The sequence below is a fragment of the Sorex araneus genome, chromosome 10 (genome assembly GCF_027595985.1).
Source record: "Sorex araneus isolate mSorAra2 chromosome 10, mSorAra2.pri, whole genome shotgun sequence".
Lineage (NCBI taxonomy): Eukaryota > Metazoa > Chordata > Mammalia > Eulipotyphla > Soricidae > Sorex > Sorex araneus.
The window spans coordinates 17,854,997-17,869,578 of NC_073311.1; the positions used below are offsets into that span (position 1 = coordinate 17,854,997).

The 14,582-nt window shown below is 38.5% G+C and overlaps 1 protein-coding gene across 1 annotated transcript in view; it reads left to right on the plus strand.

The window, feature by feature from the left end:
- Positions 1-8,465, plus strand: part of LOC101546522 (GLIPR1 like 1) — a 30,416-nt gene extending 21,951 nt beyond the window's left edge. Inside the window, exons 4-6 of the mRNA XM_004602813.2 lie at positions 4,298-4,386; positions 8,188-8,297; positions 8,451-8,465. Coding sequence (XP_004602870.2) covers positions 4,298-4,386; positions 8,188-8,297; positions 8,451-8,465 — 214 coding nt within the window. The remainder of the gene's footprint in view (positions 1-4,297; positions 4,387-8,187; positions 8,298-8,450) is intronic.
- The last annotated feature ends 6,117 nt before the right edge of the window (positions 8,466-14,582 follow it).

Consider the following 14,582-nt stretch of genomic DNA (forward strand, 5'->3'; position numbering starts at 1 on the left):
CCTATATTCTTGCAGCACTGAGTGCAATATTCAAAATGGAATATCCAAATATCCAACGACAGATGAACAGATAAAGTAGTTGCAATATGCTTACACAATTGAATACCATAGAGCTATACAAAAATATTAAATCCTGCAGTGCAACTTGGATGGAACTGGAGGGAATCATTGTTAAATGATAAAGTAAGACAGAAGAGCACAATGACCAGAGATCAGATGATTACATTCATCTATTTATATAGAGTCAAAATCAGTGAATAGACAGTATTGAACTCTGAGAAGCCATGGACCTGGTTTATAAAATTGGTTTTACTGAGTAGTGGGGAGAAGGGGTAGGCTAGAAGTAACATAAAGACAGTGGTGGAGAGGGACTTGAGTGATAGCACAGTGAGTAGGGCGTCTGCCTTGCACACGGCCGACCCGGGTTCGATTCCCAGCATCCCATATGGTCCGCTGCACACCGCCAGGAGTAATTCCTGAGTGCATGAGCCAGGAGTAACCCCTGTGCATCGCCAGATGTGACCCCAAAACCAAAAAAAAAAAAAAAGACAGTGGTGGAGAGTACTGGGCATTTTGGTTGATGGCAGTGAGGTACCATAATTGTAACATCAAAACCATGACTATTAACATTATTATAAACATGTTACTTAGACTATAATAATAATAACAATAATAATAGCATCTAAAAATAAAATGAAATAAAAGAAAATATATAAAATGACAACCAATAAACTACAGAGAAATTACTGACTTATTGAACACTTATATCTTAACATCCAAAATAAAATACAGAGAGAAAAAATTGTAAAAATTACAGACTATAAGATAAGTTGGTTGGGGGTTGGAGCAATAGCACAGCGGGTCCTTGCACACGGCCGACCCAGGTTTGATTCCCAGCATCCTATATGGTCACCCAAGCACCACCAGGAGTAATTCCTGAGTGTATGAGCCTGGAGTAACCCCTGTGCATCGCCGGGTGTGACCCAAAAAAGCCAAAAAGCCAAAAAAAGAAAGACAACTTGGTGGAAATTAATATTGGTGGAAAAAAGTGGAGATACAGAAAAATATTTAAATATTACCCCCACATTTTTTAAACTTAAGGGAATATGTAGACACATAAATACAAGAATCTTATTAAATCCCAATCACAAGAAATAGGTAAAAATATAGAGCACATTTTGAATGAAGAAATTCAAAAGTATCCAAAGAACAAAAACATACTACAGTCAAAGGAACAAAGGCAAGGAGGCAGCAATATATTTAAGTACTGAAAGGAAGAAAAACTATATTTTATTCTGAAATATCTTTCAAAATATAAAGTAAAATAAAAAATAGAGACATTTACAAACCATAGAGTAATTACATCAGTAAATACATAGAATTTTCTCTTATTATTAATTTTTTTCAAAGTTAGTTTACTCAGAGATAACAATATATTATGAAAGGTTATAACATGAAAAATTAAAATTTTACATCTGCAGCAAGAAATCTTGAATGTGGAAAATGAAAAATAAAAATGAAAACTCTAAAGGTTTTTCTACATGATTTTTTCCCCTTATTTTAATATTAGTTTCAGGTGTACACATAATAATTAACCTTTTATATAATGTGAAGTTTAACTACAACAATTCTAGATAATATCCATTCCCATATGTAATTACTAACATTTGTAAGAGAGCTCTTTAAGATCACTTCTCTGCATCTGGAGCCATAGCACAGTGGGTAGGGCATTTGCCTTGCACTCAGTCAACCCGGGTTTGATTCCCAGCACCCCATATGGTCCCCCAGCATCACCAGGATTAATTCCTGAGTGCAGAGCCAGGAGTAAACCCTGTGAACCGCTAAGTGTGACCCAAAAAAGCAAAAAAAAAAAAAAAAATTAAGGTCACTTCTCTAAGCACTTTAAAATATGCATTAGAATATTATCTTCTGCTCTATGTAAAACGGAATGATTTAACTTGTGATAAGTGAATGATGCATAACATAAATACTAAACTACTTTTAAAAATAAGTATCAAATAAACCAAATAAGTAAGCAAAACTAAAATTTAAAAAGTAGGGGGTTGGAAGTAGAGTGATAGTACAGCTGGTTGGTTACTTGCTTCGCATGTGGCTGATCCGGGTTCTATGCCCTGCACTCAATACGGTCCCTGCAGCCTGCCAGAGTGACCCCTGAGTGCAGACCCAAACATAAGCCTAAGCACTACCAGATGTGGCTCCCAAACAAAAAAGAAACAAAAACTACAGGGCTGTAGCAGTAGTACAGTGAGTAGGACTTTTTCCTTGCATGCAACTGAACTGGGCGTAGTTCGACTGAGCCTTCAGGAGTGATCCCTGAGAACAGAGCTAGGAGTAAACACTGTCAACTGGGGCCCCAAACAAAAAAATGATAATTTTAAAAAATTTATTTAAAAAATAACAATTTTTTTAAATATTCAATCAATCCAAATTAAGAAAGAAAAAAAGGGGGGTAATAAGGAACAAATAAGACAGAATAATCAGAAAATAGCCTTAACAACCTGAAGACAGGATTATTGTTATAATGAGGCCCAAGTACAAAATATTCACTCTTCACTGTCATCCTGTTGCTCATCGAGTTGTTCAAGCGGGCACCAGTAATGTCTCCATTATGAGACTTGCTGTTACTGTTTTTGGCATATCAAATACGCCATGGGGAGCTTGCCAGGCTGTGCCGTGTGGGCAGGACACTCTTGGTAGCTTGCTGGGCTCTCCAAGAGGGATGGAGGAATCGAACCTGGGTTGGCCATGTGCAAGGCAAATGCCCTACTTGCTGTGCTAGTTAATACAAAATAGTTTATATACCAGAATTGAAAATTTACCTATGTAAATGAAAAGAATCAATTTAAGTGATTTTAGTTTCTTTGCTTATGTAGGTTAAAATTATATAGAAATCAATCATCACAAATTGGCTTTTATTGATTCATTTTCTAATAATTGCATTTGCATTGCTCTAAATTTTCTTGGAGCAAGCAATATGAAATAAATTTGTTTTCTAAGTTGGCAGGGTAGAGGGCAGGAGGGAAACTGGGGACTTTGGTAGAGAGACGAGCAAACTGATGGTGGGATTGGTGTTTGAATATTGTATGTCTGAAACACCTGTATTATAAATAGCTTTGTAAACCATGGTATTTTAATAAACATAATTTTTAATAAAAATCTAAAGACATCAATGATCACATCAAATGCAAGTGACATAAACACCCATATGAAGAGCACAGATTGTCATTAGATAAGAAATCAAGAACCAATTACTTGTTACCTACAAAATACTTGCTTTAAATGTAAATACACCATGAAAATGAGAAAAAATACAAAAACAAACTTATTCCTGACAAAAGTTACTCAGTAAACTAAAAATTTTTTAAGAAAAAAAATTTTTTGAGGGTGGGGAATGGCAACATCCTGCAATACTGAGAAGTTACTCCTGTCTCTACACTCATGAAGAATTACTCCTGGTAGTGTTCAGAGGACTATATGGGTTTGTTTGTTTGTTTGTTTTAGTTTTTTGGGTTTTTTTTCCTTTTTGGGTCACACCCAACGATGCACAGGGGTTACTCTTGGATATGCACTCAGAAATTACTCCTGTAGGTGCTTGGGTGACCATATGGGATGTTGGAAATCGAACCTGGGTCGGTTGCGTGCAAAGCCCTACCAGCTGTGTTATCGCTCCAGCCCCCCAGAGGACTATATGGGATGCTAGAGATAGAACCCAGCTCAGCCTGTGCAAAACAAACACACCCACTATACTACCTCTCCAGCCCTGAAAAGAACTTCTTAAGCCTTATAATAAAAAGCAGCTATGAAAACCCTCCTGTGTTGTACCGACAGCACTCCTTTTTCTTAAGCGACCAGATAGGAATAAATAACTACCAACTTTTTTTAGTACCTCATCACATAGAACAAGAACTAAATTAATTTTTAAATTTTGAATTGAATTCTAAAGTTTATGATTTATTTATAATTAAAATTTTACTATACTCCATTTACAAAATCAAGAAATAATTTCAGTGTTTACAGCAAAACCTGTGTGGATATTGCATGCTGGGTTTACATCTAAGTTGTGTTCTGCAAATTATTCAAGAATATAACTGCCACATAGATTAGAGATTTAATAGTTTATCTCTTTGCAAAAGAAATTAGTATAACCTTGGGACTAAAATCATTTTTCCTTTTCAACTTTCATGACTTGGTGACCAAGGCAACTAGTATGAACACATGCACAGTATTAGAGAAATCAAGAGCTTTGTGGCTAACCACTGTTTCTGTTTTTTTACAGAGGAAATTTTGCAAATATGCCCCCGTATACTAAAGGAACACCCTGCTCTTTGTGTGAAACTGGAGAAATTTGTGGCAACAAGCTCTGCAGTAAGCAAAAAGAAAGAAAAAAATCTTAGCCTATCAAAGAGCAAAGTTTCCATAAATTCATTGTATTTCAATTTTGGGCTCTTGAATAGGTTTTCAGACAACTTACAGATAACATTTAATCACTGCCATAGGATGACAAGTAATTTGTCATAAATTATCATATTTAAACTCAGATATAGCTTCATATCTTTACTGATTTTTTTCTATCTGCTAAAAAAAGAGAAGGAAGTGAAATATAACTATATTTTATAAAACAAATTTATAACAAATATAAATTTGCAGCTAGACTACTGGCCAAAATGTTCCTTATTTGTATTTGTAGCTGTCCCTTTTTTGTTGGATACTATTTTTATTAGTGTCTCATGTCAAATTTATCAATGTTCAAATTAATTGTGATTTAAACCTATGGTTACTTTCTATCTTCAGCCTTTAGTTTTTAGATGAAAGTTCTTTTTATTTGTTTTTTTGGACCATACCTAGCAGTGCTCAGGGTTAACTCCTGGCTCTGCACTCAAGAATGACTCTGGTGGTACATGGGTTCAAATGGGATACCAGGGATTGAACCTGGGCCAGTAGTGTGCAAGGAAAATGCCTCACCTGTTGTACTATTGCTCTGGCCTCAAAGATACATTCTTAAGGATAAATGCATAAATTTTGATTGATGACATTGTGAAATAGGTGAAGAAAAGATGATTTGAATGCTGTGGGGCCAAAGTAGACATGACAGCATGAAAGGAAATAGGCACCAACATGTAAAAATATATTAAATAAATTCATTTATATAAAACTTAAAACAAAGCAAAAAAAAACCTTTGTTTTGAGTTAGTATTTTGTTTGTGTATTTTTAAAACTGGTTTAATTTCTTTAAATGTTATGTGATATTCAAGTCTGGAGTACCAGGCAAATAATATTTTACTTGATCCTAGTTCTAGTGAAATTCTCTTTATTTTTTTAATCTCTGTTTCATGTTCCGTTTATTAAGTCCATGCAATTTTATTTATGCCCTTTTTTGTTTTTAGTTGTTAGTTTCTTATAGAAAGTGAAATTTTAGTCTTATTGGTTTCCTTTTTGAGAGATGAGAGATAAGGCATATGAAGACTTTGGATCAGATGATGATCATAGCTAAGTATAATAACAAGTAATGTGGGTCCCAAATAAATTAAATTAGCAATAAATTATGGATGCTATTAAAGCCCATATTATTTTCTATCATTTAGATGAAGCTTATTTTTTACAGCACTAATCAAATAACTTTCTAAAATTATACTTTGTGTTCATTTTTATTTATTTGATTTTTAATTTTGCCATATGTTTTCTCCTTGGCTTTTCTTTAAAAAAAACTTCAAATTTTTCTGATAAATATTATATTTGAATCCTCAACTTTATGCTCAGTACATAATATAAGCTAAAAATGAATAAGTGGAAAAACGGTATAAATAACTTTATAACAAATTATGGAATCCTATTAAGAATGGTAAATATGAGAGAAAAGTTTGCTGGGAAAAAGTTGAAGCAAGGACCAATTACAAAAATAAAGGAGCTATTTGATAGATAATTTAACATGAAGGACTAATTATGTACTTTTTCAGGAACTTTGTATGGGCATATCATAGCAGTATGTAAAAATAAATTAGCCACTGTATATAGCTTGTGTATATAACTTTTATACTGTATATAACTTTTACACCACTAGAGAGAAGTATTCCAGAAACATTTTTTGACACACATTGTTGGTGATGAGCATCTGGACTTGGAAGTCTCTTTCATTTTCCCAATTTAAAACTTCAAATATTTCCTAGATTAATTGTCTTATTCAAAAAGTCAGCAAAGGATGTGAATGTTTTCAATTAAAAAAAAATGTTTTCTGTTTCAGGATCCAAAGAACAACAAAAAATTGAAGGTGTGAATCAAAATAATTCAGTATTAATTCAATTACTCCTGTACATTTTTGAGTGTTTTTAATTTAATTTTCTTTTGATATTTTAATCATAATATCTTTTTTTGTTTGTTTTTCTTTTTTACTACTTTATTGAGGCACAGTGAGAATCACAGTTACAAAGTTGTTCATGATTGGGTTTCAGGTATACAGTGTTTACCATTGTACATTTCCTTCACCAGTGTACATTTCCCACCACCAATGCCCCTAGTTTTCCTCCTCCATCCCATCCCCCTTCTGTATGTCTCCATGGCAAGCACTTTTCTTCTTTCTTTCTCTCTTGCTCTTTCTCTCTCTTTTCTTTTGGGCATCATGGTTTGAAATGCAGGTAACTGAACAGTTATTGTGCTTGCCCTCCCAACATACTTTCAGCACTCAGTTCTTGTCCAGAAATTTCACTTATTTCTTGAACCAATAGCCTAAATTGTTGGCAGGTTTAATTTCTTGGTAAGCTTGGTCCAGAGGTGATGGAGTCTGGTGGGAGGCATGGTGGCAACCTTGGAGTATTGGAGGAGCAAGCGGTTGCCAGGGACCTGTTTGGGTGGGCATTGGGCTGACCTGCCCTGTTCTGGGGTGCCCGGGAATACTCAGCCATAAGCAGGTGTCTAAACACATTTTGTAGCTGGCTGATGTGATTTGAGATTTATGAGTCTCCAGAGCAGGGCCAAGAGGTGAGCATACATAGCAGCACAGGAGGTTCCTGAGTGTGACTGCTGGGGCTCCTGGAAGTACAGGGAAGTTGGGGGGAGCTAGTCCATCCTGACTTGGAGAGGGTCTGGTGATTTCAATCACAAAGACCCACATACTTAAACTCTGGGCAGACTTATTTCTCAGTGAACTGAGTCCTGATCTGTTGGGGTCTGGCTAGTGGCATGGGACAACTTTGGGATGTCAGGAAGCCTGAGGGCATCGTCAGGTGGCTGGCACTGTTGTCCAGCAAGTCCAGGTTGTCCTGCCAGCGGTGTGGTGCCAGCTGGGCCCCAGCGATAGTGGAGACAGCAGAGGCAGAAATGGCAGGCCATGGACCAGGACCAGATTGAGGCTTGGGTCTGGCCAGATCTGGTATCCAGGCAGCTGCTGCTGCTATTCCAGGGAACAGCCCTGTGTTCGGGTCTAGTCTCCAGTAGTTGGAGCCCAGGGAGCTGAAGGACTAGGAGAGGATCTTCCTATAAGATGCTCTTCAGGTTCAGAAGACTGAATCAAACAGGCCACAGCTTAAGGTGCAGCCAGGCCTCATGGTGCAGAAGGGGCACCCAGCCAGCAGCAAATCACCCTGGCACCTGGTTGCCCCTAGTTCACTGGCCATGGCAGGGATGTAAGGCTGCATGAGTTCCAGGGCTCGTGCTCCATGGTAGCACCAGATTGGAATCCAGAAACACTTTAAAAAAAAAAGCAGAGTGAAGAATATTAACCAAAATGTACATTTGGCCCAGCAAAATGATGCAACGTTTCTGTGCAGCAGAACCCTGCGGCTCAGAGCATCAAGAGCCGCTGCAACTCCACGTGTGTCCCGCACCTGTGGCCGCTCTTCCTCCATCTTCACTCTCTCCAGCAGATTTTTTGTTTGTTTGGTTGATTGTTGTTGGTTTTTTTTTTGCTTTTTGCTTTTTGGGTCACACCCAGAGATGCACAGAGATTCCTCCTGGCTGTGCACTCAGGAATCACTCCTGGTGGTGGTCGGAGAACCATATGGGATGCTGGGAATCAAACCCGAGTTGGCCGCGTGCAAAGCAAACGCCCTACCCGCTGTTGTGCTATGGCTCCAGCCCCTCTTCACCAGTTTAATTCTTAACTTCACTGTTCTTTAATTTAAATTTTTTCTATTTGTTTAACTTTTGATTAAATAATATGACATGATTGTGCAGTTTCTGGACCCCTGCGCCCTGCAGTTCAGAGTTCTGAGAGCAGCCATTCTGAGACCGGCTCCATCGGTCACAATGTCTTGGCCATGCCACAACCAGCCTCTGTGACTCCCGTTTTTAATTTTAAACCATTTTTTAAAATAAGTTTTAGAATCCAAAGCACAACAAACACCTGAAAGAGTGAATGAAAGTAGTTCAGTACTGATTCAATTACTACCTTCCATTGAAACTAAAGTGAACTTTTAACTGTTGTGTTTTGTTGACAGGATCTCCAAGTTTGAATATAACTCCTATTGAAGCGACAGCATCTCCGAAGATAGTATATAATGCATTATGTCTGCTTTCTATTCTTCCAAGAATAATATAGTTGTCATACACACAAAAGAAATCAGACAGATAATAAAAGACTACAATTAAACATGGCTTTCACTGGTTTACTTTTTAAAATGCCAGCAATCTTGCCTGTTACCTGAATTGAATGTCTTTTTAATTCAAAGGATAATATTGTAACATAGAATAGTGATTTAAAAATTTTTTAGACAAATTTTGATTTTTCATAATGAAGAGTACCATTTGGGGGTCCAGAGTGATAGGACAGTGTGTAGGTCATTTGCCTTGCATGCTGCTGAACTGTGTTTGATCCCTGATAGAGCATAGAGCAAGGAGTAAGCCTTAGGCATTGTTGAATGTGGCCCCCAAATAAAGCAAAACAAAACAGAAAGGAAAACCATTTTGCTGAACATATAGTTTTTTCAGAAATAAAAAGTAAAAGGTGTATTAGGCCATATACTGTAATATTTTAGATTGTCATTTAAATTGTTATAGTTTAAATAATAGCATTGTAAATATTAGAATTTTTCTTTATATGGCAGTAGTTAACTTAAAGTATAACAGCTCCCCCCCCAAATAATATCAACGTTATTCAGGGTAAAAATATTTTTAAGAAAAGTTTCACACTGCATATAATGTATGCTGTGGTTATAATAGGTAAATGATGAGAACAAATGAAACTCCAAAGGAAAATTAATTTTAACCTTTGAATGGTAGGTGTATTCTGAAAATTAAATCACATTCATTTAGGTTTTCTTTTTTAATATACCCTCTATAAAATAACAAGATACAGAAAACAGGCCTTTGGATAAAACCTATAAAATTACTTATTGCATGGTTAATATATCACTATAACACTGCTCATAGATTTGCTCGAGCGGGCACCAGTAACTCCATTGTAAGACTTGTTACTGTTTTTGGCATATCGAATACACCATGGATATCTTGCCAGGCTCTGCCGTGCGGGCGAGATACTCTTGGTAGCTTGCCGGGCTCTCTAAGAGGGGCAGAGGAATCAAATCTGAGTTGGCTGTGTATAAGGCAAATGCCCTACCCGCTGTGCTATCGCTCGAGTCCAACTCCAAAATTAACAGGGTATTCCAAATGGCCAAAAGGCACATGAAAAAATGCTCCACATCGCTAGTCATCAGGGAGATGCAAATCAAAACAACAATGAGTTATCATCTCACACTACAGAGACTGGCACACATTCAAAAAAACAAAAACAACTAGTGCTGGCGTGGATGTGAGGAAAAAGGGATGCTCCTTCACTGTCGGTGGGAATGCCGACTGGTCCACCCTTTCTGGAAAACAATATGGACAGTCCTTCAAAGAGAGGGACAGACATAGAATGACTGCACTCATTGGTGGAGTATAGAATAACATCACATGAGGCTGACATCCAGGGACAGTAGATACAAGGGCCAGGAGGATTGCCCCATAGCTGGAAACCTGCTTTATGAGCGGAGAGGAGAAGGCAGATGGAATAGAGAAGGGATCACTAAGAAAATGATGCCTGGAGGAAACAGTTGTGATGGGAGATGCATGCTGAAAGTAGATAATAGACCAAACATGATGTCCTCTCAGTCTGTGTTGCAAGCTATAATGCCCAAAAGTAGAAAGAAAGTAAAGGGAATATTGTCTGCCATAGAGGCAGGGGGAGGGTGGGAAAGGGGGGTATACCCGGGATATTGGTGGTGGGGAATGTGCACTGGTGGAGGGCTGGGTGTTTGATCATTGTGAGATTGTAACCCAAACATGAAAGCTTGTAACTATCTCACAATGATTCAATAAAATTTTAAAAATAAAAAAAAACAGCTAGGGTATTGTCCCACATCAACCCTGGAACAGAAGGACAAAGCAATTGGTGGCCCTAAGTAGGGGAAATTCCCTATCAAGATATAAGTTTTTAAGGGGCTGGAGTGATATGATAGTACAGCAGGTAGGGCGTTTGCCTTGCACGTGGTCAACCTGAGTTTGATTCCCAGCATCCTATATGGTCCCCAAGCACTGCCAGGAGTGATTCCTGAGTGCAGAGCCAGGAGTGACACCTGTGCATCTCCAGATATGACCTCAAAATCAAACAAGATATGTTTTGAATTGGTTGACAAAACAGTAGCTGCTGTGAGCTCTAGCGTGGCCTGCTATATCATGCATTTTTGGCCTCTGTTAGGCTACCAGCAGCTTCTTCATGTCTTAACATGGGGGAGCTTTATAGTTGGCCATAAACTAAATATAAATTTTTTTCACAAAATAATTGTCTTTTCTCCCACTCCCCTTGGGAAGATTGTTTTCACATCTGTGGGCCAGTGACTACCAACCCTAGGGAAGAGCAGTAAATTACTCTCCACCTCCTGGTCCCACGGTGCTAAAAGGGCCCCCTACCACATGAGGTCAAGACCAGTGTGTGTTCAAGACCAGGCTCAAGTCACTGGGGCTGGCAGGACAATGCTTCCCTTCCAGCTCAAGCCCACTTTCAACAGAATGGATGTCCTTTGTGGTGGTGACCTGCAGCTGGATTGGGGGTTGTATTTTGATAGAACTTTTGATATTCAGTGCGGCTAGACCACCCATTCTGCATTTCTTATGCAACACAATCTGTAACTAAAGGACCTGATATGTGAAACCAACTACTGGTGCAAAGAAAGGTGAGGACAATGTGTCAAGCTTCCAGCAGTTCACCTGAGGATCTGCTTTCATCTATGCCAGAGTCATACCAGATTGTTTTGGCGAAGGACTGAATGGCCACACTGATTTACTTGGCAGACCGCCTGTGGCATAAACTCTCTCCTCTGGAATGTGACTATTCTTCCTGTCAGGGACTGAGAAGAAGCCTGTCTCTGGTCATAAGAAGCCTTATGACACAGGGGAGGGGAACCTGTGTCATAAGGCCCGACACATCTGGCACTGCCACATAAAATGAGCTGGTTATGAACATACTGGCTGCTGCAAATAGTCTCACCACATGGCTAATGTGGGTTCCTGGGCAGTCCTATTTTGCAGCTGAGTGACATAATAGGTGCAGAGTATTGGACAGTCACCGTGGCTGTTCTGAAGCCACCGTGCAGCAGACACAGCCACTAATCACTTTTTTGAGCAGTAATGGGTTCCACATCTTTCCAAAGCTGTGACCAGAGTAAATAGGCTACCGAAGCCATTTTGAACACCGCCAGAGACTCTTCGCAAAGCCCTCAGTAGTCAAGTTCTTGTCCAATTCACAGGAATGACTCAGGTTCAGTGTGTTTAAAACTTGTTTTAATCTCCCTCTTCTCTCTCTCTAATACTATTGCTGCTTTGGTGGCCCAATCCCAAGTGACCCCCTCAAAAATTGATCCATACAGGGAGTGCAATATAGCTGCACTAAGTGGGACACAAATCCTACGGACACGCCAGCAGACCAAGAAAGACCTGCAAGTGTTTGACCAACACGGCCATGGGGTATGCCTGGATCTTATTAATGACTGCCGCTTAGTTTTACCCAATGAGACAATCCCCAAAACTTGATAGACAAACCACTTGACTACAATTCGTAATTGACTCTTGATCAGAGTCATCTCAGGTGTCCAAGCAAAAAAGAAACAGGACTCTCCAAATATGCAAGAGTATCACTAAGAGAATGCTGTCAATATCATGAAAAAACAACAAAGCAAAAAGGTATCTCCATTTAGATAGGTCAAATGGACGCATAAATGGCAGGGCTCAGGCTAACTAAGTAGCCCTGAGGCAACACAGTGAAAGGGTGTAAGTCCATGGTCACCCCTCCTGGGTTAAGACAACTGGTCCTGTCTTTCAGGAGCAGTGTCAGTGGAGAAGTACATGCTTACAAGTTCAGCCATAAAGTGGGAGGGCCTAACTCATGGTTCAGCAAATCCATGAAGTTGGCCACCAATGGGATGGCTGGATGAAGCCGAGACACTACTTTATTTACCTCCCAGTAATCCAACATCATTCTCGAGATTTAGTTTGGCTTCTAAACGGACCATACAGAATTTTAGGAATTTTAGGGACTTTGGACTGACCACATGATTGTTGCTTTTTTATTTCTAGCACTCCTGACTTCCTAGCACTGAGTTTGACTCTAATGACCCCCAAGAACCACTGGGTATGGTTTGGTGGCCCACAAGTACAAGCAGCCCATCAGCTTGCACTAGACCAAAGCTCTGTTGGTATTGGCCCAAAATCTAAACACTACCAGCTCCGGCTCCTATGCTCCAAATTAAATAAAATTAAAGAAGGAAAATAACAAGAATTATGTTTTATCAACTACCCTTTAAGGAAATCAAAATAATGTGTTATAATAATAATTAACACTGACCCATGGAACAAAAGTGTCAGAGCAAAAACAAACCCATACATATAGGGATTTAAAACAAAAAGTCAAGCACATAAAATAGATATGTGGTGTTTGTAAACTGGCTAGCCACAAGCAAAAGAAACTGAAGCACTATTTTATACCATACTTAGCTCAAAATGGATTAAGGACTTGGAGTTTACATCTGAAACCATGGAACCATTCAAGCAAAACAAAGCACTGCACAATATTGTCTTCAGATATTTTTAGAGTTGATCCCAATAGCAAGGGAAATAAAAACAAAAAAAAACAAAAATACATAAGCACATGCATTTCAAGCAAAAATTTTCTGCACAGTGAAAGAAACTTGCCAAAACATATCCTACTCAATGAGGGAAACTGTTGCTAAAACAAAGACACTTTCTACTCAAAGGGAGGAAATATTAGTACACCATATATTTAAACAAAGAGCGAACAAATAAATGCATAAACACAGATATGGTACCTATCACAATGCAACACCACTCAGCTATAAGAAAAGATGAAATCTTACACAGAGATGAAATTAGGGCATTCATTCTAAAGGAAGTAAGTCAAAAGGAGAAAGGTGAATTTTATATTATCACACTCATATATGGTATATAAGGAAACAGCAAAAGAACAGAGGCCAAGGAAAACAAACACTGAGATTGAACGCAGAATTGAGGTTAATAAAGTGGGTGTGTACTGAATGGGTGAAGTGATCCAGTGCCTGTGGTTGAGAAGTACTGGCAGTTTGGTAAATGTGTAAGGTGTAGTAACATAGCACCCATAGAACACATGAACACAGAGACTTAAAAAACAATGCTACCTCAAAAAAAGTTAAAGAATTTGGAAAGGTGTAAAATTTTATTCTATTTGCAAGCTACTGAGTTACAACTTAGATATAGAAAACCAGTCAGCATTCCTACCAGCAATGAAGGAGAGTCCCTTTCTCCCAACATCCACGCCAACACTGGTTGCTTTTGTTTGTTGGGATGTGGGACAGTCTCTGTGGTATGAGATGGTATCTCATTGTTGTTTTGATCTGCATCTCCCTGATGATTAGTGATGTTGAGCATTTTGACATGTGCCTCTCAGCCATTCGGATTTCTTTTTTGAGAAAGTTTCTATTCACTTCATCACCCCATTTTTTGATCAGGTCGGCAGTTTTCTTCTTGTGGAGTTCAACCAGTGCATTGGAAAACAATATGGACGATTCTCAAAAAAATAGAAATTGAGCTTCCATTTGACCCAGCAATACCACTCCTAAGAATATATCCTGGAGAGGCAAAAGGTATAGTAGAAATAATATCTGCATTTCTATGTTCAGTGCAGCACTATTTATAATAGCCACAATCTGGAAAAACCCAGAGCGCCCCAAAACAGATGACTGGTTAAAGAAACTTTGGTACATCTACACAATGGAATACTATGCAGCTGTTAGAAAAGATGAAGTCATGAAATTTGCATATAAGTGGATCAACATGGAAAGTATCATGTTGCGTTAAATGAGTCAGAAAGAAAGAGACACACATAGAAAGATTGCACTCATATGTGGAATATAAAGTAGCAGAGAGGTACGAGCTTGCAATGATGCAACTTCCGGCAGAAATTTCTCTGGACTTAGTTACTAAAATACTAAAATACAGAAATCCAAAATCACACAGCCGCTATTGCGGCCGCATGACCTATCTCTTCATTCTCAGCAATGGAAAAAAAATGATCAAATGCTTCCTTTTCAGCAGATCCAACTTTG